This window comes from Rhea pennata, chromosome 11, assembly GCF_028389875.1.
Source record: "Rhea pennata isolate bPtePen1 chromosome 11, bPtePen1.pri, whole genome shotgun sequence".
Classification (NCBI taxonomy): domain Eukaryota; kingdom Metazoa; phylum Chordata; class Aves; order Rheiformes; family Rheidae; genus Rhea; species Rhea pennata.
In genome coordinates this window covers 20,795,584-20,822,798 of record NC_084673.1, presented here as the reverse complement: position 1 = coordinate 20,822,798, position 27,215 = coordinate 20,795,584, and the positions used below count along the sequence as shown (strand labels likewise).

General features: G+C 38.4%; 1 protein-coding gene across 2 annotated transcripts in view; it reads right to left on the bottom strand.

The window, feature by feature from the left end:
• Positions 1-2,924: 2,924 nt before the first annotated feature.
• Positions 2,925-27,215, bottom strand: part of ABCB7 (ATP binding cassette subfamily B member 7) — a 40,419-nt gene continuing 16,128 nt past the window's right edge. For both annotated transcript variants that reach the window (XM_062584621.1, XM_062584622.1), the window contains 13 exons: positions 26,593-26,712; positions 18,305-18,437; positions 17,615-17,883; positions 16,351-16,439; positions 16,178-16,265; positions 14,972-15,146; positions 13,361-13,518; positions 12,667-12,830; positions 12,359-12,488; positions 11,749-11,920; positions 7,665-7,768; positions 5,975-6,082; positions 2,925-3,200 (listed from right to left, as the gene is read on the bottom strand). In XM_062584621.1, the coding sequence (XP_062440605.1) occupies positions 2,982-3,200; positions 5,975-6,082; positions 7,665-7,768; positions 11,749-11,920; positions 12,359-12,488; positions 12,667-12,830; positions 13,361-13,518; positions 14,972-15,146; positions 16,178-16,265; positions 16,351-16,439; positions 17,615-17,883; positions 18,305-18,437; positions 26,593-26,712 (1,929 nt within the window). In that variant the 3' untranslated portion in view covers positions 2,925-2,981. The remainder of the gene's footprint in view (positions 3,201-5,974; positions 6,083-7,664; positions 7,769-11,748; positions 11,921-12,358; positions 12,489-12,666; positions 12,831-13,360; positions 13,519-14,971; positions 15,147-16,177; positions 16,266-16,350; positions 16,440-17,614; positions 17,884-18,304; positions 18,438-26,592; positions 26,713-27,215) is intronic.

Here is a 27,215-nt window from a genome sequence, read left to right as displayed (position 1 = left end):
TCTCAAGATTCAGTGCACTACAGATGTTATTCAAGTCTTCAAAACTGTGACTCTCCTAGTCAGCAGGTGTCATAAGTGTCCGCTTAAAATAGTGATTTTTTGGAGTCAAGGCATACCAAAAAAAAAAAAAAAAAAAAAAAAAAAAAAAAAAAAAAAAGCCAGAGGAAAAGTTTTTATCTTCTTGTAAGCAGAAAAGTCAAAGTATTGCTTTTGCTTCCTTGAGACGCCTGCTCACAAGCAAAACATAACATTAAGTATTTTGTTCTTGCATCTGTTTGATAGAATAGTGGGAGGTTGTGGCAGCAGAGAATCCTGCTCATTTGCAATTCTTCAGCTGTGCACGAACTTTTTCTGTTTTTCTAGGAAGCTTTTCCCATTTAATTTGGGAAGGGAAGGGGAGAGGAGCAAAAGCAAGCAAAAACCTTTTTGCTATCATCAGCACATAAGTCTTTGCCCCCCTCCCCCCCCCCCATTTACTGTGTGCTGCTGCTAAATTTACAATGGTAAAGTGTATTTTTCATAACCTGTGCCTAGTAAGCAGCTGGATAAGCACAGAGAGAATTCAAATAAAGCCATGAACAAGTCAGGAATGTTTATCTAGCAAGTCTATGGCACAGGAAATTCTCAGTCATCTCCCAGAAGTCACTACAATTCTTTAAAATAAATATTCTATGGTAACATGAGCCTTCTTTTTAGAAAATGCCTTTAAGAGGTGCTTCTTGTCACCCAGTCTGCTTAAAGCTGGCGAAAGCTGTAGCATATAGATTGACATAAAAAAAATGACAGCAGAGATAGAATCTTGCAGCCCCATCAAACCTTTTACAGGTTTAACTGATCTTTGATCGTTACTGATATTTACCATTTGGAAATGCTCCTTTCTCATACACCTCTGAGTACTTGCAAGATCTGTCCTCAGCGATTACACACACCAGCTTTGTATAGTCACTTGTCCGTCCGAATCCTCCTTCCTCTCCACAAGCACAAACAAATTTGGCAGTAAAATGGCTCATGGGGTTTCAGAGTATTTAAAAAGCCTGTGATGCTTGTTTTCGTTCCCTCTTCAGACGATCACTGGAATTTCAAAGCCCTGTCACATTGGCAACTGTTCAGAGTGGGGAAAACCCCACTTTCTCCTCCATCTTTCAGACTACTAACATCTCCAAAACTTGTGCCAAAGGAAAAAGGTATTCAAGATTGAAATATTACTATTTACAGCCTTTGTATATTATCTGCTGCATGCAACGGTAGACTAATTCCAAAACTAGTTCTTGGGGGAGGAGGGTTGTTTGATTTTTGTTAGCCACAATGTAGGAAAGGAAGAGGCTTCAACTGTTGCTACCTGTTTGCGGCAGTTCAGAGAACTTTACCTGTATAATCTACCACACTGCTATTACAAATTTTTTAAAAAGAGACACATATGAAAATAAAAGAAAGATGGTAAATTAAAATAATTCTGGACTGCCACTACATTAACAAGGCTTTACTTTGCTTCTGTGCTCCAAGGATGAAAACAGAAGTCCTTGCATTTGATGTTATTGTTAAAATAATTTTTTACCTGAGGATTAGTAAGATTTTATTTTCTTGCATCATTTTAGTAGTGAGAAAATGAATGGCTAGTGGAAAAGATAAAGGCTTGACTCCCTTAAGTTACTGTTGCTATATTCAGCAGCAGAGAAAGCTGTAACAATAAAAAACCATCAACCAACAGTATTTGCAGCTAAATTTCCAGAAGCACCAAATGCAGTGCTTTGCTAGTGCCCATACTAAGACATCTTCACCTGATTTACAAACATAACTGCAGTGTAATTATACTGTTGTAACTCCCCACAAAAATGTTATTTTTAAATATCAAAAAAGGACATCCTTTTTCTTATTAAAAATATACATCAAATGAGGAATTATACCAGCATAACTACTGATAAACAGATATGGGAAATCTCCCTGGAGAGGTCAAGCCTAACCATACAAACCTGCGGTATCCTGCAAATCACAGAAACTGAGGTTTCTTGACACTGAAGGAATTTTGTCTACTGAAGTAGTGAGATTATTGGAGCAACATTACCCAGGTTGATTTCTCATACATTAATGACATCATATAAATTTATGGTTGTCTTTATTGAATCTTAATTGCTCCCTAAGACCATGAGTGAAATCAAGGTGAGTACATTCTACGTTGACTCATTCTGCTTTGACTTCTACTTTGAAGCAGATGTTGAGGATACAGAATTCTGAACTCTTGATTTTTTCACTTAAGAGAAAGCTTCCAATTCTTAATATTTACACATTTTGTATGTTTTCTGTAAAGTCACACTATATTTTTCAATTTCAGATTTTTGTCAGCTCTTAAAACTTTTAGCTCTCTTTTAAAAAGAATACTAATGCAACTTCCTGGATAGTCCAATATGACAGGTGCTTTGCAGCAGTGAGATGGATTATTTCAATACTTAGTTTGCTACTAGGAGTCTCTAATATTTTGTTGGGGCTGCTCTTAGGTTTCACAAGGAAGAAAATTTCAAACCAGAGCACCCCTGAAAAATTTAAATTGCATCTTCCTCACTAGCAAATGAGTTCAAATTAGCCCAACTACAATTAAAATAAGACTTCTTTATCAGCCATTAATGATGAGAAATAATGTAAATTGAGCACAAATCTGTTTACAATTTAATGATCCACCTCAAGCAACTACCAGGAGAATTCATCAATACCTAAAAATTGCCATAAATATACTGTTAGTCAGAAGTAATTTTAAAGGTTTTTTTGAAAACACTCAGCTCTTGCAAATGCCAATGAATGTCATGCATTTGTAAAGATGTAGAAAGGAGACTTCTTTGGTTGAAGTTATGATCCTCTGAGAAATGGTAAAAAACAAAAACTGGAAAACCCAGGAAGTTTTTGAATTATGAGTTAAAAACCAAGAGCTGTGCTTCACTGCAACATTGTGCATTTTTAATCTGTTATAAAAGATTAATCCAGGATCACACTTAGCAAGAACAGTTTCCACAGCCTTTCACACTATTGATAATTTCTTCTTGTAGTTTCTTCCTTTCCTCTTCTTTGGACATTTGATTGTTTCTCTCTTCCCATTTCTGATTGTTATTACTATTTCGCATTTTGTTGCTCTGCGTATGCCACATCTCGTAATAGAGATTGTTTGGGTTTGCAAGGAGGTCTGTATGTCTACCACGTTCAACAACTTTACCCTGTAAAAGAAGTGGAAGAAGTCAACAATCAATATTTCCAGATCTTCAGGAATATTAGCACTGCCAACATACGGGCACGGCTTTACAGCATGGCTCACGGCAATTCTGAATGAGAAGGCTGAGGCAGCACAGGGAAGACTGAACACCGAGCACTGCATTTTGGGTTACCCTGCGCATGGAAAACAAGGGGCTGTATTCTTAAACTTAGGTAAATAGCAGTTTAGATTTCTTTTCTCAACCTGCAGAAAATTTAAGGCCTACCAACATGAAAAGTTTAACTGTTTAAAATAAATGTAGAACCTATGGACATCAAGGTGTTAAACTACTAGTGCAAAAGGCACATGGATGTACCAGGACAAACATGTATTTATCTCTGCTTGATAAGAAACATACTTAAGCTACACTGAAGGAAGCTGAAAGAAGCAAACACAAAGGGATTTGTGGCAGTTAAGCCAAAAACATTTAAAATCAGATTCTAAAAGCAATTAATGTAAGATACGTTTTCAGAAGGGACCTCAGTTGCTTCTGTCATTAGAAGTGCCATCACGAAAACTAAGCAAGCAGTTCAGTTCATCTGTGCTGTTTTGAAAAAACAATGTTGATTTACTGACTATCATATTGTTAGAAGGGGAAGGAAGAAGGGGGGGGGGGGAGAACTCAAACCCTCTAGATAGCCAAACAACACTATTCTGCGAAACAGGGACTCCTGTCCTTTCCATTTGAGAGACATTTACATCCACTGTCTTCAACTTAAAACAATTTATTTATTCTCTACCTATTCTTTCTTTCGGGAAAAGACATTATTACATAGACAACTACACGGATTTTGTATTAGTTCCAAATTCAGCAATTCTACAATTAAATCTACCTCCTTGTGACTGCTGATGATGAACATGCTGGGAAACAAAATTAGGTCTTGTCACTTTCATTAGTAGTCGTGCTGGTGGAACCTTAACAAATATGTAGTTGGCCAACAAAACTGTAGAATTTATTTAAAAATGCTAAGTGGTTAATTTACAGAGTTCACTGCAGTGGAGACTAGGCTTATGAATTAAAAAAAGTTTAACTTTCACAGTTGCCAGAAATTTAACTTCTCTGTTCAGCTTTGCAGCACTGAAATCAATACTGTTAATACAGTATGTTTACTCAACTATTCTGATTTTACCTGGGCAAAGGTGCTGAAATTGCAATGCAACATTTAACATCACCGAGCAAACACAGTTGCAGTTTTCTTGCCTCTTTCCCATTACTGATCCTCATTTAACTGGTTGCTAATGCAGCACTCATCAAGCTGGGAAAAGAGGCAACTTTCTGCAGAGCAAATGTCAACGGTGCCTCGCGAAGCAGTCAGAAACCAGAAAGCGATGCACCATGCTACCTCACTCATTCACAACGTTTTACACTAAAACCATTCATGAAAGTGAGCACCCTAGCTGTCTTAGTTTTAGGTTGTGTTTTTAACAGTTGCACTGTAACACAAAACACTCCTAGTAAGCTGTGAAAACTTGCACTGAAAAACAAAATTCGCAGATTGTTGTATAACACGTTAGAAACATTTGCAAGATATCGTAACATGGAGTTACATAGAGGATACACCTTAAGAAATGATTTTTCAGCAAAAGCAGGAAAAACAAACAGAACAAAACTGAATAAAATAGTTACAGATGAGTGACTATGACTTATTGCACTACTTAATTTTTAGATTCATAGGAAGCTGAGATTTGTACAGCAAAGATGGCCAGGAATGTCACCATTTCATGAGATTTTGTTCTAATTTCCCATTAAATAATTTAATGTACTATGGGAGTAACTTATTTTCTTCTGTATGTGCACATTTTAGTCACCAAACACACCTATAGTCACAAGCATAGAAAAAATAATTAAAATACAGGAACGCAGAACAGAATTTAACATCTACTACCAGCAGATTACAGCACTATGCTTTCAGCAATATCAGTTAGAAAAAGTAACTATGAAGTTATTTTAAGGACCTTTACTTATTTTAAGCTTATAGCCAAATATAGTTAACAAAAGAAAACAGACTTAGGACAGACTGAATATGAGGTAAGTGCTGAATAGTGATGTTAATAAATCAAATGTTGAAAGGTGTGTGTGTGTGTGTGTGTGTGTGTGCATGTGTGCGTGTGTGCGTGTGTAGACATATAGCACAGGAAGGGAATGATTACAGTTTTGTAGAGCTACAATAGAGAATAGTACTCAGATTTCTAACATAATTAGGTTGAACAAGCCTACAACAGTTTTATCTGCATGGAAACAGAGCATGCTGTCCCCTCTCTTCCCACTGAAAGAAGAAACCAATAGATGCATATGAAAAAGCCACTCACTGGATAATGAGAATGAAGCATAACCTGGGGAAGCATAACATTAGGAGCCCAAACAGATAGGAGCATATAATAAATTTAAAATATGCAACAGTAAACCATTCCCAGCTCATCAAGTGAAATTTGTAATAATCCGTATGAAATACATGTAATTAAGTGTACTATGCAAACAAAGTAATAATACACACAGATTCACAGAAAAGTTTCTACAGCTGATAAAACATTAATTGCAAAGAAGAGAAATATATAAGTAGTAAAGCTTTGGTGACGGTTTTTTTTCTTTTTTTTTTTTTTTTTTAATAAAAAAACATGGTTCATTTCCAAAGGTAGAGCTTTCAGTAGCTTGGTAAGAGTTTTAATATTTCAGAGTGCACACAAACTCTTTACAATGACATTACGTGAAAGTTATATTTCACAGGGCAATAGCCTCACCTGATCCAGCACAATGATTTCATCTGCATCAACTACTGTTGACAACCTGTGGGCAATGAAGACTGATGTTCGGTGCTTCACCATGTCCCTCATGGCACTCAGAATATTCTGTAAGATTAAGTTATAGACACATGCTTACACATTCCTAGGTAGGATGAAAAGGAATAAAATGCTGTCTGGAAATATTTAAATTATTTTAAATGACTGTTGAGAAACATCTCCAAAACTGAATGAAATGTATGAAACAGCTACCAGCATTTACAGAAGTAAACAAATTTCATGAATGAACCACTTATGGCTCTGACAGCATCTTCAAAATTGCAAAAAAGCTTATAGCTTATATTCACAGGGGGAAAAAAAAAAGCAGCTATCCCAAAGGATGAAAGAAAAGAAGTGTTACTTGATTTCAGGAAAATTTCCTTTGGCATTCAGAAGCATCAAAAGCAGTTAAGGCACCTGAAAATAATAATGATAATAGACTTTCCTAACGAACAGAAGTTAAATGCAAAATATCCCTCTCAATACTATGGCAATGTGGAACACGAAGCTAAAAAAATTGGAATCATTTCTTATCTACAGCTCACTTTGTGTATACTTTTTCAGCTCCCCAAGCTGCATCCAGATGCAAGCAGCACTAATTAGGAGTCTGTGCTCTCCCTACACTAAGTGAAGTGCCCATTTTGTTTCCCTGAAAAAATGCTAGGCTTTGTCAAAAACCATTCTGATTAGCGAACATACTTGTGGGAAGGACTTGTTTTTATTTGCTGTCTTTAAAATGCAGCTCTACTGTGAAAGCTTCAGCTTTGCTTATGAAACTTGCAATAAATACAGTGAAGTGAAAGAATGAAGTATTATTCTTAACACAATTCTGCAAAACATTTCTGGTCATATGACAGCGCACAGTCGGGAGCTGGAAATCATTATTTGAAAGCTGTACTATACAGATGTACTGTATGTACCTCAGCTTCTTTGCATCTGGCAAATGAAAGTAATTTAGTGATTACAGGTCAGTAAATTTGCTCAATAATCTGCATAAGTGAAGACAACATACACAGAGCACTGGTTTTAGATGACACTAGGTTGTGAAATTATTGCCGGTGTTGAGAGTTTTGTGTTTAAGCAAAGATGCAGTGATGAAGCCTGATGCAGTTGCTGTGGTAGTGTCATGACATCCATGTCACAACACCCTGATGTTTCACAGCCCTTCCTGTGAAGGGAATACAAATTAACACCAGCACTGCAGGTTACGCCTGCCTGATTTGCATCTCAGAAAGATGCTGCACAATGAACAACGGGGTTCCTGTTTCGTTTTACATCAAAATCATTTATGAGTCTTATTTTTTAAGTGAATACTAGATATCAACTAAACACCTTTTAAAGTGGACTGCAAAGCTTCATACGTCTTGGCCAAATATTTGCAACAGTTTCAAGAGACGCATGTTTAATGGTGAACTGCACCTCAGAGTGTAAAACAGAAGTTGCACCCAGAAATAGAACCAATATTCTTCCCTCTGGCCTTTAGGAAAAGGGATTAGCCATAGGGTCACTTAACAGCAATATCAAGAAAACACACAACAGCAATCAGGCAAGAAGAATAGGATTATTTCCGAGAAGGAAATAACAAGGAAAAAGTATCAGGATCAGATATCATTACACCACTTAAATTTTGTATTTCTTTCTGCCAATTTACCTCTTCTGTAATCGAATCTAAAGATGATGTGGCTTCATCATAGAGAAATATAAGTGGCTCCTTTAGCATTGCTCTTGCAATTGCAACTCTTTGCTTTTCTCCTCCTGAATAAGGGGAGGGGAAGGGGAAGGAGATGAAAAAAAAAGTTACAATCGTGACCTGCAGGATATTCTAAATTCAACAGTATTAATGTGTTCGTTACGTTTGCGCGCATTGTGTTTGGGTTTTATGGTCTTTTCAAAATACGTGATAGTTAATACTGATACAAGTTTACATATAGGTTATGTAAGATACCACGCAGGTTCTTGCACCAGGTAAATAAAGTGATTCAAGATTGCTTATCGCTTCCGAAAAAAGAGAGCGAACTATTTCACGTGCACCACAAGGCAAGAGACGTGTGCAGGCAGCCACGACGACACGGAACGGTAACTCTTGCCGCGCACCAGGCCGGCGCGTGCCCTTCCGCCTGCTCCCCTGTAAGCTGCGTCCCGCACGGTAAGAGCACACGCGCGCCCGGTCTTCTCACGCAAGCAAGCAAGGCTGCGCGACTGCTGTGCTCTTATTTCACACACCTTGCACACACACCTCCTCTCTCCAGTCTCCTCTTGAAATTCATCCAACTTTCCACCGCTCTATAACCTGAATTAAGTGCCCAAAACTAACAGCTTTAACAAGTGAATTTCATTAAGAAACACAATTAATATGGCGCTGAAAACCATCTTCATTACGCAACGTATTGCCTGCTGTTTGTTGAGGTGAAGGAAGGAAACTATCCCGAAACCACTTACAATTCTTACAGACAACTGATCTCCCAAGAACAACTTATGACAAGTTTTATAGACAGGAAAACAGGTGCATTTGAGGACTCAAAATCTGCTAAACATTTGGTATGCAACGCAAACATTTAACATTTGTGCGCTTGCCCTCCTACGTTTTATTCAAGACTTTGCAAAATTCTATATAACACTATTATATTCTTACTAATGTTCCATTCCTATCAAGAGAGAACATGCTTTAATAAACCATTTAAGAGGCTGATAATCTTGATGCAGCTCAAAGTTTAAACTATCTTTGGTGGAACTCAGTACAAATTAGACTTGTACAATTTATTCAAACTATTTTAATACACTCTCCCTCTCTCCCCTTTTTAAAGCATGCTGAAAACTGACAGCTTGGCAACATCCTTGTTTGAAAGATATGCACCGATATGAAAAATCCAAGGTCTTCTTACATTTGCAGCATACAGACTTGTTTCATGTTCTTCCCATCCACGTGCAGGACTGCAGCATTTTAATTGCTTTGATTGCAAGGTCAGAGTTTCCGATCACTATGGCTTTGTCTAGGAGACATCTACTAAACAGCACTGAAATGCAGCTACTTGAAAAAGCCCAAACTTTTAATTATTTACTCTTGATGAATCAGTCACAGGGACCACTAAGAACTACACTAAAAGCTTATTTGATTTTATTTAAATTGATAACATTCTTAATGCAATAAAGACTTCCTTAGGCCTGTTATTTTTGGTACCACACCAGCAAGGCAAACCACACTAAGGGAGACAGGCGTAGGCTTCTTCACCACCACGGCGTACTGCCGTTACGGAGTTCTGCTTGTATTAAGATTCTTGCCAGTCAATTAAAAAAAAAAAAAAAAAAAAAAAAAAAAAAAGAAAGAAAAATCGTAATTGCAAAAACCACCAATTTTAAGATATCAGACAGCACTTCTAAAATACAGTTTTATAATGTGCGTTTTCAAAAATATGTGAACTCTTCCTTTACTGGAAGAAAGGATTCTTTAATATAGCAGGGGCGCAAATTCTGCATATAGGGAGGATCCGATTTACATATTATTGCTTAAATTAACCACTTGCTCCTCTCAACAGATTTAAATTTCCATAGAGAAGGGCCCAAAACTAGAACTGCAGCAATTACTGGCCCCACACATTACCACCTTGCACTGCACGGGTAAACCATGGTTTACACGGCCAGGACTCGAGATAGTTCTCAGTACCATCGCTGCCTTTCCAAGGCACCTGCCACGGTCCCCAAAGCCTCCTCACTCTTCCCCACCAGGCACGTAAAAGACGCACCTCTTCCAGCCTCCGGCCGCTCTACCTCGCGTTACCGACGAGCGCGTTAATCTCACGCGCACGGACGGGCGTCAGCGGACGCTTCAGCTTCGTGCTTCGGCCTAAACCACCGCCTCAAAGGGGACCCTGCGCGCGAAGGCACAGGCTCAAACCGCGCGCTGTGTGCTCGCGGCTCCGGTTAACATCAACTCAGGGAAGGCCAAGATGAGCCGACGCGCCGAGAGCCTTAGCCCGAGGCTCCCGTAGCCTGGCTGTAAACACTGCCTCAGCTCGCTCGACATCATGGTCTGCCGACAGACGTCTAATTTGTTAAAAATAAAAGAAACCGAAGCTGCTACTCCAATGTCACGGGCACACGCTGAGCTCTTTGCTACAAATTCACATCGGTGTCTTTATACTGGCAAGAGACTTACGTACCCTTTCTCTTTTAAGGCAAAGAAAAAGGGGGAAAAACCACCCCACATCTCCCTCCGCTTTCTAAGCGCGACCTGTGTCCAAGCACTGCGTTAGGCAAGTGCTTCCTGCCATCGCTGCGGTAGCGCGCAAGGAAGGATGGAGCGGAGGATAACCGGCGCTCGGGAAGGCGCCGGTCCAGGAGTCTGACTCGAAAAGTGTTTCCAGAGGAACACACAATATCCACCACAAACGGAAACCAAACCCATCACTGAATTAAATCAGGAAATCTCCTTAAATGACTATCCCATTCTGTGTTGTATGATACATCCACAAAAAAATTTAAATGCTATTAAATACTATTAAAACTTTAAATTCTGTAAGAGGATAGGATAAAGACTTATCTAAAATAAAATATTTTTGCACCTAATATGTACTTCAATTGAAATAGGAATTTTGATTGTGTTTCATTCAATGTACATTTAGTGTTACATTCATGTGCTAGACATCAATAGCTTTCTTTCAATGCAGTTTTAGCTTAAGAGATTTAAGACTGCAAGTGTTTCAGTGGAATCTAGCTACTACCTAACAATTATAAAGATAAACTTAATACTTTCAAAAACCTAAATCCCCCATTAAAGAATAAAAAGAATAAGACAACTGATTTAGACATTTCCCAATTCCCAAATGATCTTATTTTACATTATCATTCCCTTAACTCTGCCTCAAGAAGAGTATCTGCTTTCAAGCATCACCTAAAAATAAATGAGGTGTATGCAATTTTAATATACATGGAAGGAGGAGTCATGAGACCCGTGAGGGTAGAGACAGATATCTGGAGAGAAGGCGTAAACCGAAATTTTGTAAAAAATGCTGCCAAAAGGCTGATGTGACATGGGGGAGCTTGGCTAATGCCATGATGCTATCTGTAAAGTGGCATAACTGTCCTGCACTAGATAGGGTGCCAATTTGAATACGCAGGAACTTGGAAAATCTAAACTCAGGCTTTTTTGATTTCAACATTAAGGTTGCTTTATATAAATCTACAGCTTGTAGATAGGCTGCAGTAGCTTGTGTGTGTGTGTTTGTTTAAAAACCCACACAATTCAGAATGACAAGACTTGAAGGCACTTTTATTATGAAAAGGACCTAGAATTAGTAAATTAGCATGCAGCAACAACATATCCCAGAGTATTATTTACTACAAAACCAAAAATCTAGATTTCAGATGCTAGAAGTCTAGACGTAAGGACTCAAATTCAGAAGGTCTATGCACAGGCAAGTCTACACCATCATACATGCAAAGCACACAGAGTCCCCAATTTATTCACATATACTCTACAACCCCAATATATTACAGTAAAACCATTTTTATTTAGATGCATCTATGTGCTTAGATATCATCTCATTTAACACTCTCCCCTGAAAATACATCTCAAGTATCTTGTAGATTATGGTTGCCTTAAACTACAGTTGCCTTATAACATAAATGCAGGGCTAAATTTTAATAAGATGAGCTAAAAGCAAGTCTAACTGATGAACAAACTATGCAAACTGAGCTAGCAGAACAGATGTAAAGAACATTTGCATTTAAGGACGCACCTGAGAGCTTGAGTCCTCGTTCACCAACTTGTGTGTTGTAACCATTAGGCATTCGAAGAATAGCATCGTGGATTCCTGCCAGCTTCGCTACTGCATACACCTCTTCCGGTGTTGCACTGATATTGCCATAGAGTAGATTGTAATAGATAGTATTATGGAAGAGAACAGCATCCTACATTTATAGAAAGAACATTTTAAACAAGAAATTATGAATACTAATTCAAAAGCTCTGTCCCCAACCCTTGGAAGAAACCAATACAAAATAGCTTGTATTTTCCCCACATCTGGGATATTTCATTTCTTCCCATTTGGGGAGAAGACATTTCCTTCTGTCGTAAATAAATAGCAAAACTGTAAAAGTATATATGACAACTCAAAGGTAGTAATCAACTATAAAGGTTAATCACTTCACGAGAAACAGCCTCCAGCTTTAAGAGGCTGAACACACATCAAGAATCGGATCTACATGATGCACATGAGGAAATTAAGTATTTCAAAGACACTAAATAAAAAGCCAGTCTTAACGCAGTGATATTATTGAACTACAGTGTTGGAATATCAAGAATTACCATTACAAGCGGCTATTTGGGGAGAGTGAAATATATTATACCTGGGGTACAACTCCTATTGCCTTTCTCAGGCTTTCCAAACTGACATCTTGTATGTTCTGTCCGGCAACATAAATGTTTCCTTTCTGAGGTTCATAGAAACGAAATAATAATCTCACAATTGTGCTTTTCCTGAAACGGAAAGAGAATTGAGGCCAACATTAAATTCTTAGCTTATCATTTGTAAATCTCCAGTCAAAACATTGATGTCACAGACAAAAGTAATAAAAAGCAAAACACAAGAACAAATTCATTTTAAAAAAACGCCAATCAATGATGCAGAATTCTGGCATGTAGTCCATTTACCCACCCTGACCCACTACCTCCTACAATGGCCACTTTCTTTCCTGCAGGGACTTCAAAAGATACTCCAGCAAGGACTTTCTGCCCCTCAAGGTATTCAAAATGCACATTATCAAAGGCGATGGCAGCAGTCTGTGGTGTGATCTGCAGGGGTGGAGCCAGCTCTTTGTCCTATTAAAAGAAGAGTGCCACTTTATATGCTGCCCAGAAAGTATTTCAAGCAGTTCAACAAGCTAAACAATCTATTTCCTAACTCAGAAAAAGGCAAATTGACACTCTAGCTTGGATATGTTGAAAATAATCATGATCAGACACACAGGTAAAATTGGTTTATTCATCCTTTTCCCCCAAAGGAGGCAAAAATTTCTGCTGTAAACATTCCGCTTCACAACTTCTGCAGTAATAAATTCTGCATCATTAATTACAAATAAAAATTTAAGCACAAGGCATGAATGCTTAAATAAAAGTCTCAGTACAAACACAGCTTCCGTGAAGCAACTTTTACCCTCACTCGGCAAGAAAAAAGCAGCAGCTCTTGCACTAACCGCACTTAAGAGGACGCAGAACAGCATTCCTTACACAGTACCCCTTTCTTGAACAGCAGTTAAATCTGAACGGTATCAAACAGGGTGAAACGACAGCAGCACTACACAACAGCCCTATTAGATATCCAGATACTGTAAGGAGAATAAGTTACTTACTTTGATTCTGGTATCTACGCTGAGAAGTGTAAACAAGGTATTCATATCTATAAGTGCTTGTCTTGTCTCTCTGTACACTGTTCCCAAGAAGTTTAGGGGTAGAGAAAGCTGGAACAGCAATCCGTTGACCATCACGAGGTCTCCAACAGACAGGCTCCCTTAAGACAAAATAAATGGGGAAGAAAAAGCAGACTTGAAGGGTAAGTCCTGTCAGGAAGCACAAAAATGGTTTGAAAAACTAAACTTAGTTTCTGTTATCCCATTTCTAAACCCAAACGTTTAAACAGGAAATGAAATAAATTCCTAGAGGATCAGATTTTAGCTAGGAAGGTGCCTGAAAGGAATAGCAATATTTGTATGGATTTCATTAATAAAGATAAAATAGCACCTGAAAAATAAGATGAGCAGCATATGAGGAAATTCACAGAAAATACCATATTGCAAAATTGCAGAACTCCACTGAGCGATAAACATAAAAGGTCCTCAGTAAGCTAGAAGCCTGGGGAAAGGAACGAAATAATACACAAAAACAAGCAAGTAGGAAAGACGATTTTGAATCTTACGAACAACTATAGACAAATCCAAATGCAAGGATGTGTCATAAGCGAGAGAGACGCTTCCAATACTGTACAAAATAGAGTTGCTAAGACATATCGTGAGAACCTCTGGGCAGCTTAACATCAAATATCTTGATCAAGAAACACTTTGGGACGCGACACACTAGCTAAAGGCAAGTGCCGAGCCAGGTCAGCTGAAACAGGTCAGGAAAGATGATTTAAAACCACATTTCCAGTGTCCTGCTTAAGGGTCGTTCTAAATTTTGTTAAGGAACGCCATAAATTGCATCTATCGACTTACCCGTTCACTCCTGCCTGTCTAGCGTCTCTTAACAAAGCAAACGCAGATGCAAGAGCCATAATAAAAACTACGCATCCTTCAAATGCATCTGGATGCTAACAGAGGGCTTCAGTATCACTGCTGTTACTCTGAACTGCCTCCCTTTAGCTGGGCCCCGTCCCGATACTGCAGTCGCCTACAAGCTTGTCTTCTAAACAAGCAGCCTTTGCGTTAGGCAGTATCTACGACAAATATTGGGGGAAGGGGGAGAACTCCTAACATAGGGCAACTTTTTTTTTTTTTTATTAAGTCTTTTTATTAGTTAAGGGAAATTAAGGACAGTGGTCACAAAGCTGTACGAGACAAAGTATAGGTACGTACACAGTGCAGAAAAGTCCCGATTCTTGACAACATGGGAAAGAGTGAAAAGGACTTTTTCAGAAATTAAATTCCCCCCCATATATTTTTATTCATATGTTGCTTTTATAATACTTCATTCACTACAATTAAGTTGCATTTGGAAAGTTTAGCACCTAGAGAGACTCTTAAGAAAATGTTTCTAATAAAATAAAAACAACAACTACTGAATATATCATGAAACAAAATGCTGCAAGATACAGCATTTAAAGGAGGTCTCCCAAGCAAAAACTCTCAAAATGAACTGTCGTTATCAGTCATAAGTGAATGAAAACAAACAAGAACAACCCTACAACACTTCTATTATGGATGAATTAAGGTAAAGGAGACTCAATTTTAGCTTACGGACAAGATTACCTGCAACAATGCCCTGGCTCGCAAGCACCATGATGGCTGTTAAGCCAATACTAAATATAGCACTTTGTCCAAAATTCAGCAAAGCTAAGGTAGAGGTAGTCTTCAAGGAAGCATTTTCATAGGTCTTCAAGAATCCATCATACCGTTGGGCTTCATATTTTTCATTATTGAAATACTGTGATATACACAAAATTAATAAACGTCACATTCTCAATACACAAAACTATTCAATTGATTATAAAATTTAGTATAACACACTACATGCACAGACACACACACACACGCCTTCAACAGTTTTAACAACCAAAGAGAAAAAATGATCAAAGACCAGGATACAAAGAGAAAAAACAGTAGGAGACAAGGTCACTCCACAGATGAGCACCTTCCGCACTGGGAAAGGAGACAGTACAGAGATCCCTACCATGCTCAGAACGCAGGACACACTGGGCGTCTCCTGTAAAACTTCTACCTAACTCATGTCCAAACCAATCCCTTCTCCCCCAACAACGAAGAAAACCAAAACCAAAAAAAAAAAAAAAAAAAAAGCTACCACTATATACTATAAAGGAGAAAGAGCTACTGCTCACTATCTGCCAGGACACCCTCTTTGCACTGAGCACGACAAGATCTCTACTTCTCATACAGTCTCTGCTTTGGCGTAGAGATTGCTCATCTTTCCAGTTATAGCTCTCCGATTAACAAGAACATAAAAACCAGCTCGATTCTGGAAAAATTCAAAGCCATTCCACAGGAATTTTTAGTAGCAGCTGTAAGGACTAGTAGACAGCCATGAACATTGATTGCAGTGGAACGCTACAGATAGCAACAGGCGAGAGCACAGTACACATGCTCACTGGAGAAGACAACACTCTGCAAGCTTACATTCAGAAGGTAATTTTCGCAAACAAATGAGAAGAATTCTCTCCAAGCCTCTAAGTTTGCGTTTTGCAGAAGCTAGAAGTCAAGGCTATTCAGTCATGAAGGAAGCTCCTCACTCGTTATCAACAAACAGGATTTTTCAATCCCAAATGATTTTCACACTACTATGTTTATACTCTTCCAATGAATAATGTTTTCAAAACCATGCTATTTCAAACACGTGGCCATACAAAAGACGGATCTTCTGACTCACTCTGCCAAGGCTGGGAGATGCAAGACAAGGCTGGGACAAGACAGAAAGAGCCTAGCAGTACAGATCGGTCTTACCTTCACAGTCTCATAATTTAGCAGCGAGTCAATCGCAGCATTACCTGCATCATTATCTGCTTTATTCATTTCGATTCGGAACTTAGTCCTGTAAAGGGAAGGTTTAACGTGGTCAGGCGTTCTGGCTGAGGCAACGCTTTGTGCACGTGGCTGAATCCGAAGAGACGCCTTACCTCCACTGCGTAATTCCTATCGTGAACGCTGCGTACGCGCCTAGCGTCCCCAGGGTTACTAACGCAAACTCCGCACCACATTTGTAATACTAGAAGATTAAAGTAAAATAGGTAAAGTCATAACAACATTCAAACTTTACTGTTGTCTCAAAATTATGACACCGTAGCCTGAAGGGTCAAACTCTTAAGAGCCAGGGGTGTGTTGGGAGGGACATTCACAGCTTAAATACCGGCTAAAGTTTACAAGGAAAGTAACAGTGAGACTAGCAAAGGGAGAATATAGACAAGAGAAATAAGTGGAGATACCCAAGACCAACTACAGCACAATACTGGAAAAGGGTCTCTTAACACTTTGCTGTTATCAAAAACAACTGTTTATACGATTAAGGGGAGATTTTAAAAGAAAGGTGGAGCCTGTGGACAAATAAACAAAAGGCCTTGCAAAACAATTTAGGAAGGGTTCTCTACTTCAGGGTACATCAGGACAGGAAAGCCAGAAAAAATTAAGATATTGTGGCATGGCAGCTATTAGCCAGCTTGATTTGCAACTGTCAACGGTTACAAAATTTAAACAAATACCAAAAGGGGTTTTAATCATGTGATCATAAGAATACATGTTAAGTCCTTCAAAAGAGAAAAGCAATAGCAAGACTCTTTCTTTTAACTCAGTCTAAACTTCGTAACTGAGATTGAAATTAGGATATTTGGATGTATATATGCCAAAATTTAAAAAGACAGTAAGTTTCATTTATAAAACAAAATTTTAAAAGGAAGTAAAATTTGAAACCTGTGAGAAAGAGAAGCCTATTTTCCAGAAGAAAATTTTCACTTTCCTGGATAAAGAAAAGGTAGCACTGAAAAAGAAGCCAATAATCATTCCCTTTCCTTGACAAACTGATCCATAACAGTTCTAGACATTCACATCTTTCCTGCTCAATGTTTACCCAGATCCATTTGACACTTGTGTGCACAGCTTGCTTTTCCTATTTCATTTTTTCCAACAACTCTGAACATTAAAAACTACCCACATAAACATGATTGGCTGCAGACAGGTGCTAAGTGTGAAAAGAATTTAAAATCTGCTTATTTTAAATAACCAATATTTGAAAGCTATGGATTATTCTCCTCCAGAGCAGTTACTTTCACAACCACCAACTAAGAAATTCAGCGATTGCTCTTCTTAACACTTCAACTTTGGCAAAAGAAATTCAGTTCAATAGTCCCAAAAGAGACAATTGTAACTCATGAAAAAAACGACACTTACCAGAATTCCACTGACTAGTGCCACTTCAAACATGGTAGGTCCCAGATTAAATACTAAAGCACTAAGAACAAAACTGATGCCTCTCGTTCCTCTGTCGATGGTTTTTGACAGGGCTCCTGTCTGCCTGCTTAGGTGGAAGGCCAAGTCCAGGTTATGAAGGTGTAGAAAAACATTCTTTGCTATCCTTCGGATTGAATTTTGAGCTACTTTCCCAAATACCGCGTTTCGAGCTTCGTTAAATAATGCCGCCCCAGCTCTTGAGACACCATCTAGAAAAGATTAGAACAATTGGAAAAGTTTTCCAACTGCCTTCTTGCATGAAATTACCATATTAGACTCATTCTTCATATGTTTTCAACTTTTTTCTTCAAAGGTAATTTCATTTATCCAAAATTTTACATGCTTTCATTTATAAACCTCTGCACACACATTTTACATCAGTTCTTCCTGCAGCTGTTTGGTGCAAAGGGTAGAACTGATAACGGAGAATCATTTCCATGAGCATTATTTCAGTTTATAACTGGAACGCCAGAGCCAAGGTCACTGAACACTGGAAACAGATGTCAACGGAGAGGTAATTACAGAGCGACCGTCCCAATGCTTTGCAGTGCAGAGGGCCAAAGCTCTGCTGCCCCACTACCTTGCCAGAGAAGGTTAATCCCTGCCAAGAGATGCGGGAACCCCACTTACAGCCAATGAGAACAGCAGTTGCCACGGTTGCGACTGTATTTGGTGCATCGCTCAGGTTCAGCACGTTTCCAGACATCTGGTTGAGGCTGTCTACTGCATATTTAAACATGAAAGGAACCAATATATTCATGGCCTGAAAGCGTAAGAACACCAATTAGTCAGGATGCATTAAAACATTTATCTGTGTAGCACGAATAGATTTTCCTGAAATAGCTGTACTATTATATTTCGTTCTTCACTGCTTAGAGCAGGTGGGGTGGCTCTCTCGATTTCAAAGACAACGTTTTCCACACTAAGAAGTCTCTGCTCGCGGGGCTGCAGGGTTAGCGTGTGCATCCCACTGGCTCCTTTTCAGTATCAGCTTCTGTTCTGTCCAAACCGCGCGCTGCCGAAGCACCTGAGCTCTCACTAAAGCAACGGCAGTGTTGGGAAACGCATCAGGTATCAGGCACGGCATGGCACATCCGCAACGGCACTGAACTATGCTGTCGCTACAGCTTGCTTCCTCTGCGCTATATTGGCAACAACTACTACATAAAAAACCAGAAAGACCTTCCACGTGTTGATAACAAAGGGTCAGTCAACATGTATAAAATCAAAACTGTACTGAAGCCAAAAGATAAAGTTACTTTATCTTTTATCTCTGACAATTCCTATTACTTCAATATTTAAATATTGTTTTCCATTCGTAATGTCACTGTAAACATTAACTTTGTATCTACATTAACCTTAACATTTGGCAGTGGCACAAACGACTTCCTATAAAGTCTACAAAACACTCTGAATTACTTTAACAGTGTGAGCTTTCAAATAAAATATCAAAATCATATCCACAACTTAAACATATGATATGTCAATAAATATTTTTGTAGAAACAGAAAGCACCAACACCCAAACAGACTTCTTCAAACAGCGGCATCTCCTCTACATGCTAAAAGGAAGAAAGCTTGGAGGTAAATAAATCAATTTTAGAATTTTTCATCTGCACTTCCTAAGCTACAGCATAAAAAAAAATCTGAAAACCTTTGAAACAACCAAAAATCTGGAGTCTTGTTAACGTTTCATTATTATACCGCTCATTTATACCAACAACTTAAAAAACACTAACAAACAAATATAACTTCAATTAATAGGGCTCAAGTAAAATCCCTTGTAATTATGAAGACTTCAGAATAAGGTACATAAGCTTCTTAGCAGCTGAACAAGTCTTTTAAGATTTCTCTTATAAAGATGACAGATGTTAAAATGTTTTACACTGAACTGACTTTTTTGTATTGCAAAAAAAATTGTGGGTGGACGACAAATTATTTTACATAATAAGAAAACAAAACCCAAAGCAGATCGACAAAGCTATTTCAGCTCTCTCCACCAGATGTTGTGTCTGTTGTATTTGAACTGACTACATTTAAGGACACCAGTCAGAGATAAAAGCCTCATTAAAAAAACTGTGTAAATTAACTGGATAAAGAGCAAACTAAGTTTTCAGTGGAAAAAAAAGCGATAAAGTCTTATCACTTCAGAACAAAATGAAGTTGGAAGACAGGCTTTTAGTAGTTAACAACTATCCCAGTATCAAACACCCTCCGTATTAAAAATTACGGTAATTAATGGAGGACAAGTATTTCAGCACCAGGGAAAACTGGGTTTTTGGAAATGCTAATTTTTTTAAAAGATGGGATTAAAGAAAGTCCTGCAAGTTGATTTCTTGAATCACAGTAGGGATAGAAACTGTTTAAAGTTTAGACAAAGGTTTTAATGCAAATGAGGAAGGAATCCTCTTTCTCGCTGTCTTCCTCCCCCCAAAGATACTAACTCAAAACAAGGTGGACAACCAACCCCTCAGTACAGCAAACCCAGACAATTCCTGAGAGGAGACCGATGAGATTTGAGAGCAACCAGGTGAGATCATCACCAGTTAGCTTGGGGCTGAAAAAAAGAAAACAGCTGAAAGATCAGGTTACCTCCAATAGGCTCTTCTGGGAAGATCTCCAATGCAAGGCTGAGCGTCATTCAGCAACACTCAATCCCCTTAATAGACCAGGATTGTGGAAAAAAAATAAAGACCTGAAGTTTTATCTACAGAAAGCTTTATCTGCAGAAAGCCAAGAAATGCCATCAAAGCAGCAGTATACTATAATGACTGATAAACTTCAATTAGACACAATAGAAGAACAGGTTACTCTCATTACACGCTTAAACTTTAAGCATAAAGCCCCACAAAGAACTGGGGATGCATTAGCAGGGATTCTGCATCCCCACAATACTGACACCCCCCTCTTCCCCCAATGTAATAAAAAGCCTGCTATTCCCTTTGGAATCACTGAAGCTCAATTTTTTGGTAGCATTTTGTTCTTAATAAAGAAGACTATACTACCATCTGTGTTACAGTGATGACCAACATGACAAAGTGCAGGTTTTCCTGGGAGAGCCTACTCAGTAGAAAATAAGAGTATTGTAATGCAGATCGTCTTGATTTGCTGCCCATTCTCACAAATCTCTCTGCAGGGATTTTACTCTTCAGTAGACTATGCTACACTACAGGTAGTTTAGAAATAGAACTACAGATATATTTTAAAGTCCATTTAAAGAAAAGAGATGTATTCTTTAAACTGCAGCTCTCCACTCACAATTAATTTTACTGGCAACAGCCTACAATTTTGTAGAAATGTCTCCTTTCACATCAATATAATTCTAGCCAATAGAGTTTTAAGTGAAATTTAAAGCCTGGTCTCAGGTTATAGTTGTTCTGACTCCTGGAGGGTGAAGCTTGAATAAGAACAAGACAGCATGGTGTTGCATTTCATTAGTAATCAACACAGTCTGCTTTCCAGACATTAAAAAAGTTAATCTTACAAAGTTTATAGCAAGAGAGATGAAAGCCCATTATTAGAAGCAGACCTTTCCTACTCAATTTGTTAAGTCAATGAGATCACATTCATATTAATGGCAACAAAATTTCAGCCTTCTGCACAAACTCTCAGTATCTCTTTAGCAGCCTATATTTCCCAGCACCGAAGTCAAAGCTTTAAGCACACGCAGGTACTCTATAAAAACCAACCATGCAAAACATCTTAATTATCTCATGCAGTATATATGTATAGGTTTCCCTCTTCCTAACATTTGAAAGCTTGAGAACAATTCCTACTAAAAAGACCATTTCAATTTAAATTTATACATTTTGTTTGTAATTTTGAATTAATAACTAATCCTTACCTGGATTTATTGGCAAGTATAAGCAGATACAACCACCCATGAAGTCAACCCAGCTCAACTGTGCACATTCAACAGCACATTATACATCATGTTTAAATGGGTTTAAACATTTTTAAAATAATTGCACTATTTTAAGTTGACAATGTATCATATCCATTCCCACGTGGGACTGAGCCACTTTTAGGGCGAACCAAGTTCTTTCATCTTGCACTTCCCAGTATTTCATATTTAATAAAGATGAGAAGTTAGTGACAGCTTGAACACCCAGTATGATAAAACTGATCTACAGTGAACTCTTCTTTAGCCAATAATTCAATGAGAAACATTAAAATGAAGACGACTGAATTTATCTCCGGGCCAGTACGAAAGCACACCTCCGCATGCGCTGTGCAACAACTCCATTTGTGGAAGCATGAACAGAAAACTCCATCCGTTCCAGAGATCAGGCTCCGAGAAAACCTACAGAATGTGGTTCAGAAGGAGGAGGGAGACTCAAGCTTCATGCCTTCTGTGAAATCACAGATAATCTCAAATACATTTTTTCAAATAAAAGACATAAAAACACTCTTACATTTAGAAATACCTTCCACTTAAAACCTCTCCAAAAACTACAAGGGTTTCTTCAATTGCTTAATGCAATTGTCTAATTCCATGTAATTAGAAGGGCTTAAACACAAAGATTGTATGTACATACTTAACTGATTAGATAGACACCGTCATCTTTGCACATAGATAAAACTTACAACGCAACACCTGTGTCTTGCCTTTTTCATCAAACAGTTAATTCTGAAGCTTACAGAATTAACCATCAGCAGGCAAGCAGGCAGTCTGAAAGACTTCTCTGGCTCATGAACAACACACATTTGGTCCACAACCAAGAAGTCAAGAAACACTACAGACTGACAGAGGTGACACGAAATTGCGTCATATCCATGTGCCTAGACCAGCTCTGAAGGAGCCAGAGTCCTCCTCCTCCTCGTGCCACATAAGAAAAAGGGAAGCAGCAGCAAAGTAAGTGTTTGCAGCATATATCCCAGTAAAGATGAAAAAATATGGGAGAGGAAAGGTGCAAGAAAAACCAGATATCTAAAACCTGTGCAGGTTAAGCTGTGTCAGAAAACACAGATAATGTCTTGTGTACTCCTCTCACCTGTCTTCCTGTTGCATCTTTCAGATCGTGCAAGTCTAGATAGGCTATAAATATTTAAGATAAAAATTTAAAGCATGTCATAATACAATAAATCTTCCAAGAAAGAGACCTTACTAGCCCAGGAGCAGACTTTCTCCTGTCAGCTCCTAGTCATAAAAAGCTATACAAACAGTTCACTTTGAAGGCTAACAATATTTCTAGCAGTTATGTGTAGACAGGAAGGAACCAAAAATCACAGTAATTTGTTCAATGACAGACAACGGGGCCCCACAAAAGGAGTCGAGACAGATTATAACTGCAGGCTCTTCACTAGCAAACACAAACTGGCTTTTGTTTCAAAATTGCATTTTATTCAATTGGAAGACTGAAAGAGAAATAAGAAATCATTCCACAAGCAGCAGAACTAGGAGGTATGGTCTCCAACTGCTCGGCATTTTGTGGGCAAGACCCACGTGAGATAGGGCGCGAACTCCAAGTTTCTCCCTGCAGCGGGGGATTTTATAGCCCACCTCTCTTCTCCTGCACGGAGCGTCTCAAGTTTTCTTTCAATAAAATTGAACTCACCCTCCAGTCTCTCTCTCCCCCCTGCCCCCCTCACTCAATGCTTGGGTCTTTTTCTTCTATCTGGAAACCTAACTTTACAAACATAGAGGTATAAAACTCCACTCAACCTTTTGTCAAATTCAGATTAAATTAGCCAAAAGGCTTTAAAAAGTATTTTTTAAGGGGAAGTGATTAGTAGCAGGCATCGTGCTCATACAGCTCTCTTCGCAAAACCCTGAAGAACAACTTATAAAAATCCAAACTAAGGATTTAAATCTCTCAGGCGCAGACAAGTGCATAATGAGAAAAGCAAATCAGGACAGGATTTCACACATGAGCATTTTTGTGCCAACACAACCATATAGCAATCAACTTTAAAAAATAGTTTGCGTGGTGTGGCTAGTCTGCAGTAATTAATCTCATAAGCTGTCAGAAAAGGGGGCTCCTAAACAAGAAAATGAGGAAACTGCACAGGGTTACACATGGTCCAGACAAGTTACAGGTGAAGTATATTGTTTTATTTTCTATAGGACAAAGCGATCTTCAGCTTACCCCTCATCAGCTGGACTGTGAGTGTAACTTGTTAAATAGCAGTTACTCTGTAACACTTGAGTTCGAACATAGCTTTGTAATGATAAAAACAGAATAACATTAGCAAGAGATAGCTAGAAGATACGAACAAAACCTTCTGCCCCAGCCAGTTACAGTATATATTCCACAGATCGCTAGTTGTATGCATTCCTAATGAAACTCTTGCTCGTTAAAATAGAAGCGAAAATGCTCGTTTTGGCAAACATGTTCTAAGCCTGGGCAAAGCTCAACAGGTTTCCTGCTCTGCTCCTTGGAAGCTGCTCTGGATACCGTACAGAATCTGAAGTGGGAAAATGAAGTGTCCTAGTAAAGGAAACAAAACAACAACACAACAACAAAAACAAACAAACAAACAAACAAACAAAAACAGGAGGGAGAAGGTGCAAGAAGAAAAGCCAGATATTGCCCAGAATCTGAGGTAGGAAATTTGAGAACACTAGTGAGAGATTCAAGCAAGCAATTACTGCCCCAGAGAAAACGCAACTAAATTCCTGATTTTCTGGCAGGTGGGCTGAGAAAACCCATCCCTCTCAATAGAGAATATCAGTTTTGTATCAATGCATGGTTTGCATTTTGACCAGCCGTAGTTCAATCCTCACGTGACGTGCCAAACTAGGAATCAACACACTAAAAATCACTAACTAGTGATGACCACAGTGATGAAGCACTACTATAAAAACAATCTTTGAACAATTATTTCCAAGTTTGAAGAAACAGAAAGCCTTAACTGGCTACCTACCAGGTATTAAGTACCTAGCAGGGGACTTCTGTGAGTGAGAATAAAAAGAACCACTGATGCTAAAACAAGTTATTTACTCTGCCACCACTTTGCTGTCCTAGACTGTGAAGGAAACCAATATTCATTAAACCAGTGAAGGGTAGAAAAGCCCTCCAAATAAATCAGATTCCTTGTTATCTCAGGTAACACTATATTTGCAAAATCACGTACAGATGAACTCTTAATAAAAGGAGTCTCTAATATAGAGCTATTTGCACAAGTCAGGCACCCTAGCCATCAATTTTGTTTTCTCTGCATGCCAGAAAGCTGCCTGGGACATGGCTACATTTCCTAAAAGTAAGGTACTATGCTGCCACACGCAGGATCACGCTCTGGATTAACATTCTCCATCATATTCACCTACAAACTGGGAGAGCACGGTGAGGGGGGGGCGGGGGGAAGAGAGAAAGAAAACACTTCAGACTTCTTTCATAAGTGCCTTGAGATTATTATCAACACCACTATTAAAAAGCTTTAAAAGGAAATTCAGCTAGACACCAGGGGAATCTGCACATCCATTTGGTTAAATGAGGGATTCTTAAAAGTAGATCACAAAACCCTAAAGAACTGAGTACGTAATAGTTAAATATTACAGCGAAGGTAACTGTGTGGTATGTAAGGCAAAATGCCCTAGTATTCGCATTTGGAGCAGAGAGTTTCCCACATAGTTTAAGTGTAATTCAAGACACTGTTGCACATCTTGCACAGACATACAAAAACAGTGTATTTAAAAAGTTTACTTGCACATGTATGCCATATTCTGCATATTGCCAGCTGTATTATCAGCAGCTTCCTGAGCAGCAGCAGAAAACAAACTATCTACTGGAGACAGTACCAGCTAGCACCTTGCAGATTGCTTGTAGGTGAAAGTGCTGTAGACTAGAAGATTGGCCTTTCCTTTCAGCTCAAATAGATGAGCACAGTTCTCCTCCACGTACTCTTCTTTTATCACCTACATAGCTTAAGTTTGTTTCTTCTCTCTTTTCACAACATGGCAATGTTGCTGACTACTGATAAGGAAATACAATGCAACTAGCCTAGAGTGTTAAAACTCATTGCTTACCTTATCCCAGCAAGAACCTCATATTAGCCTGATGTATGGTAAAAACTGCCATATTGAGAAGGAAGTCAGTTCAGCTATTTATCTCAACAATGGTAATAAAATTTGCTCCCAGCAATTTGCAATCAAGGATTTATATTTGTTTTCTAAAGTAAACTATTTTGTGCACAAAGTTCGCATTGAACTATTTCTACAGTGTTTGCACAAAATTTGCATTATATTCTCCATTCATCTGTGGAAAGATTTTGCATGCCTATGTCCTTCAATGAACTAGTAAACACTAGTTTTGTTGCAGGCAAGAGTGTAACACACAAAGTGAAAGTAGGAGTAGCCCTCTATTTCATAATAAAAAGACTACACGTAGAAGAAAATCAGTTGAACAGAAGTACGGTTCAATACAAGAGTAATGAATTATGTAGCTTCTTTCACATTATGACACCAGAGGAGTCCCCAAACCACTAGAAATTTCACTGTCAGCTCACAGAGAGCTGAAATTTCGCTGGAGCTAAAATCCCTTCCCAACTGCATGGCAAAAGCTGTGAGTGGATATGACCATACTGCTTAATTGTACGACTGAAAACGGGCACAGAGCCTTGGAGAAATCCTGTTCGATAAATACAGATCTTCTGTTTGTGCAGTGCTGTAAGCAATCTTTAACTCATATTTATCCCTTTCATATAACTTGCAGGTCTTCCATAATAATGTAATGGACTAACCAGCAATGGAAAAATCCTGGACTAATGTGAGTAATGCAAATAACGCATCTGATCTTCATCCTCTCCCCAGCCACACACAGGCATAAACACACAATTAAAACAAAACTATTGCTCATACTCTATGGAAATACAGTATATAGGAAGCAGTCATAACATTGTACAAGACGAACAGTTACTCCTTGCAAGAACTCCAGCTGAACAATAACTATTACAGTACAATGAAGTATCTGCTCTTACCTTTGCACTTGCTAAAAACCCCAGAGAGATGGCTACTCTGGCTCGCAGATCTGGTCTGTCTTTGGGCCACACATAAGACAACATCGCTCGGATAATCTTCTTGGCATCTATCTCTTTCAACTATTGGAAATAAAAAAACCCAAAGGCATCGCATTACAAAGAGACCTCAGAAACATAAATATCAAATTGTGAGAAGCAAAAGAACAGCATAAATAAAAGTAAGCTTTACACATCTGGCTCATTTTTATGTTTTATTTAATGGGCAAAAGAAGCTACACTTCACAATGTTTGAGACAGGGACTGCCTATTAAAAACATTAAGTTGTAAGTTTTTAGGGTCATATTATGACACGCTGGTAAAATAGATGAACTGTTCTTAATTCACATATCCTCAGGAGTGCAAGTAGAGCTGTAAACAGAATACAGAGAAAGTCACAACCAGAGAGAAAACAAAACAAAGGAAGAAAAAGAAAGAAAAAGCATGAAGTAACAAAAAAGTAAGGCTCGTTTTGGGAAACATCTGAAAGGTCTACAAGAATCATAAGCAGTTTGGAGAACGTTAAGCAAGTTGCAGTAAAATGCAGCATCACTAGCATTGAAACAACTCAAACCTTTGAGACTAGA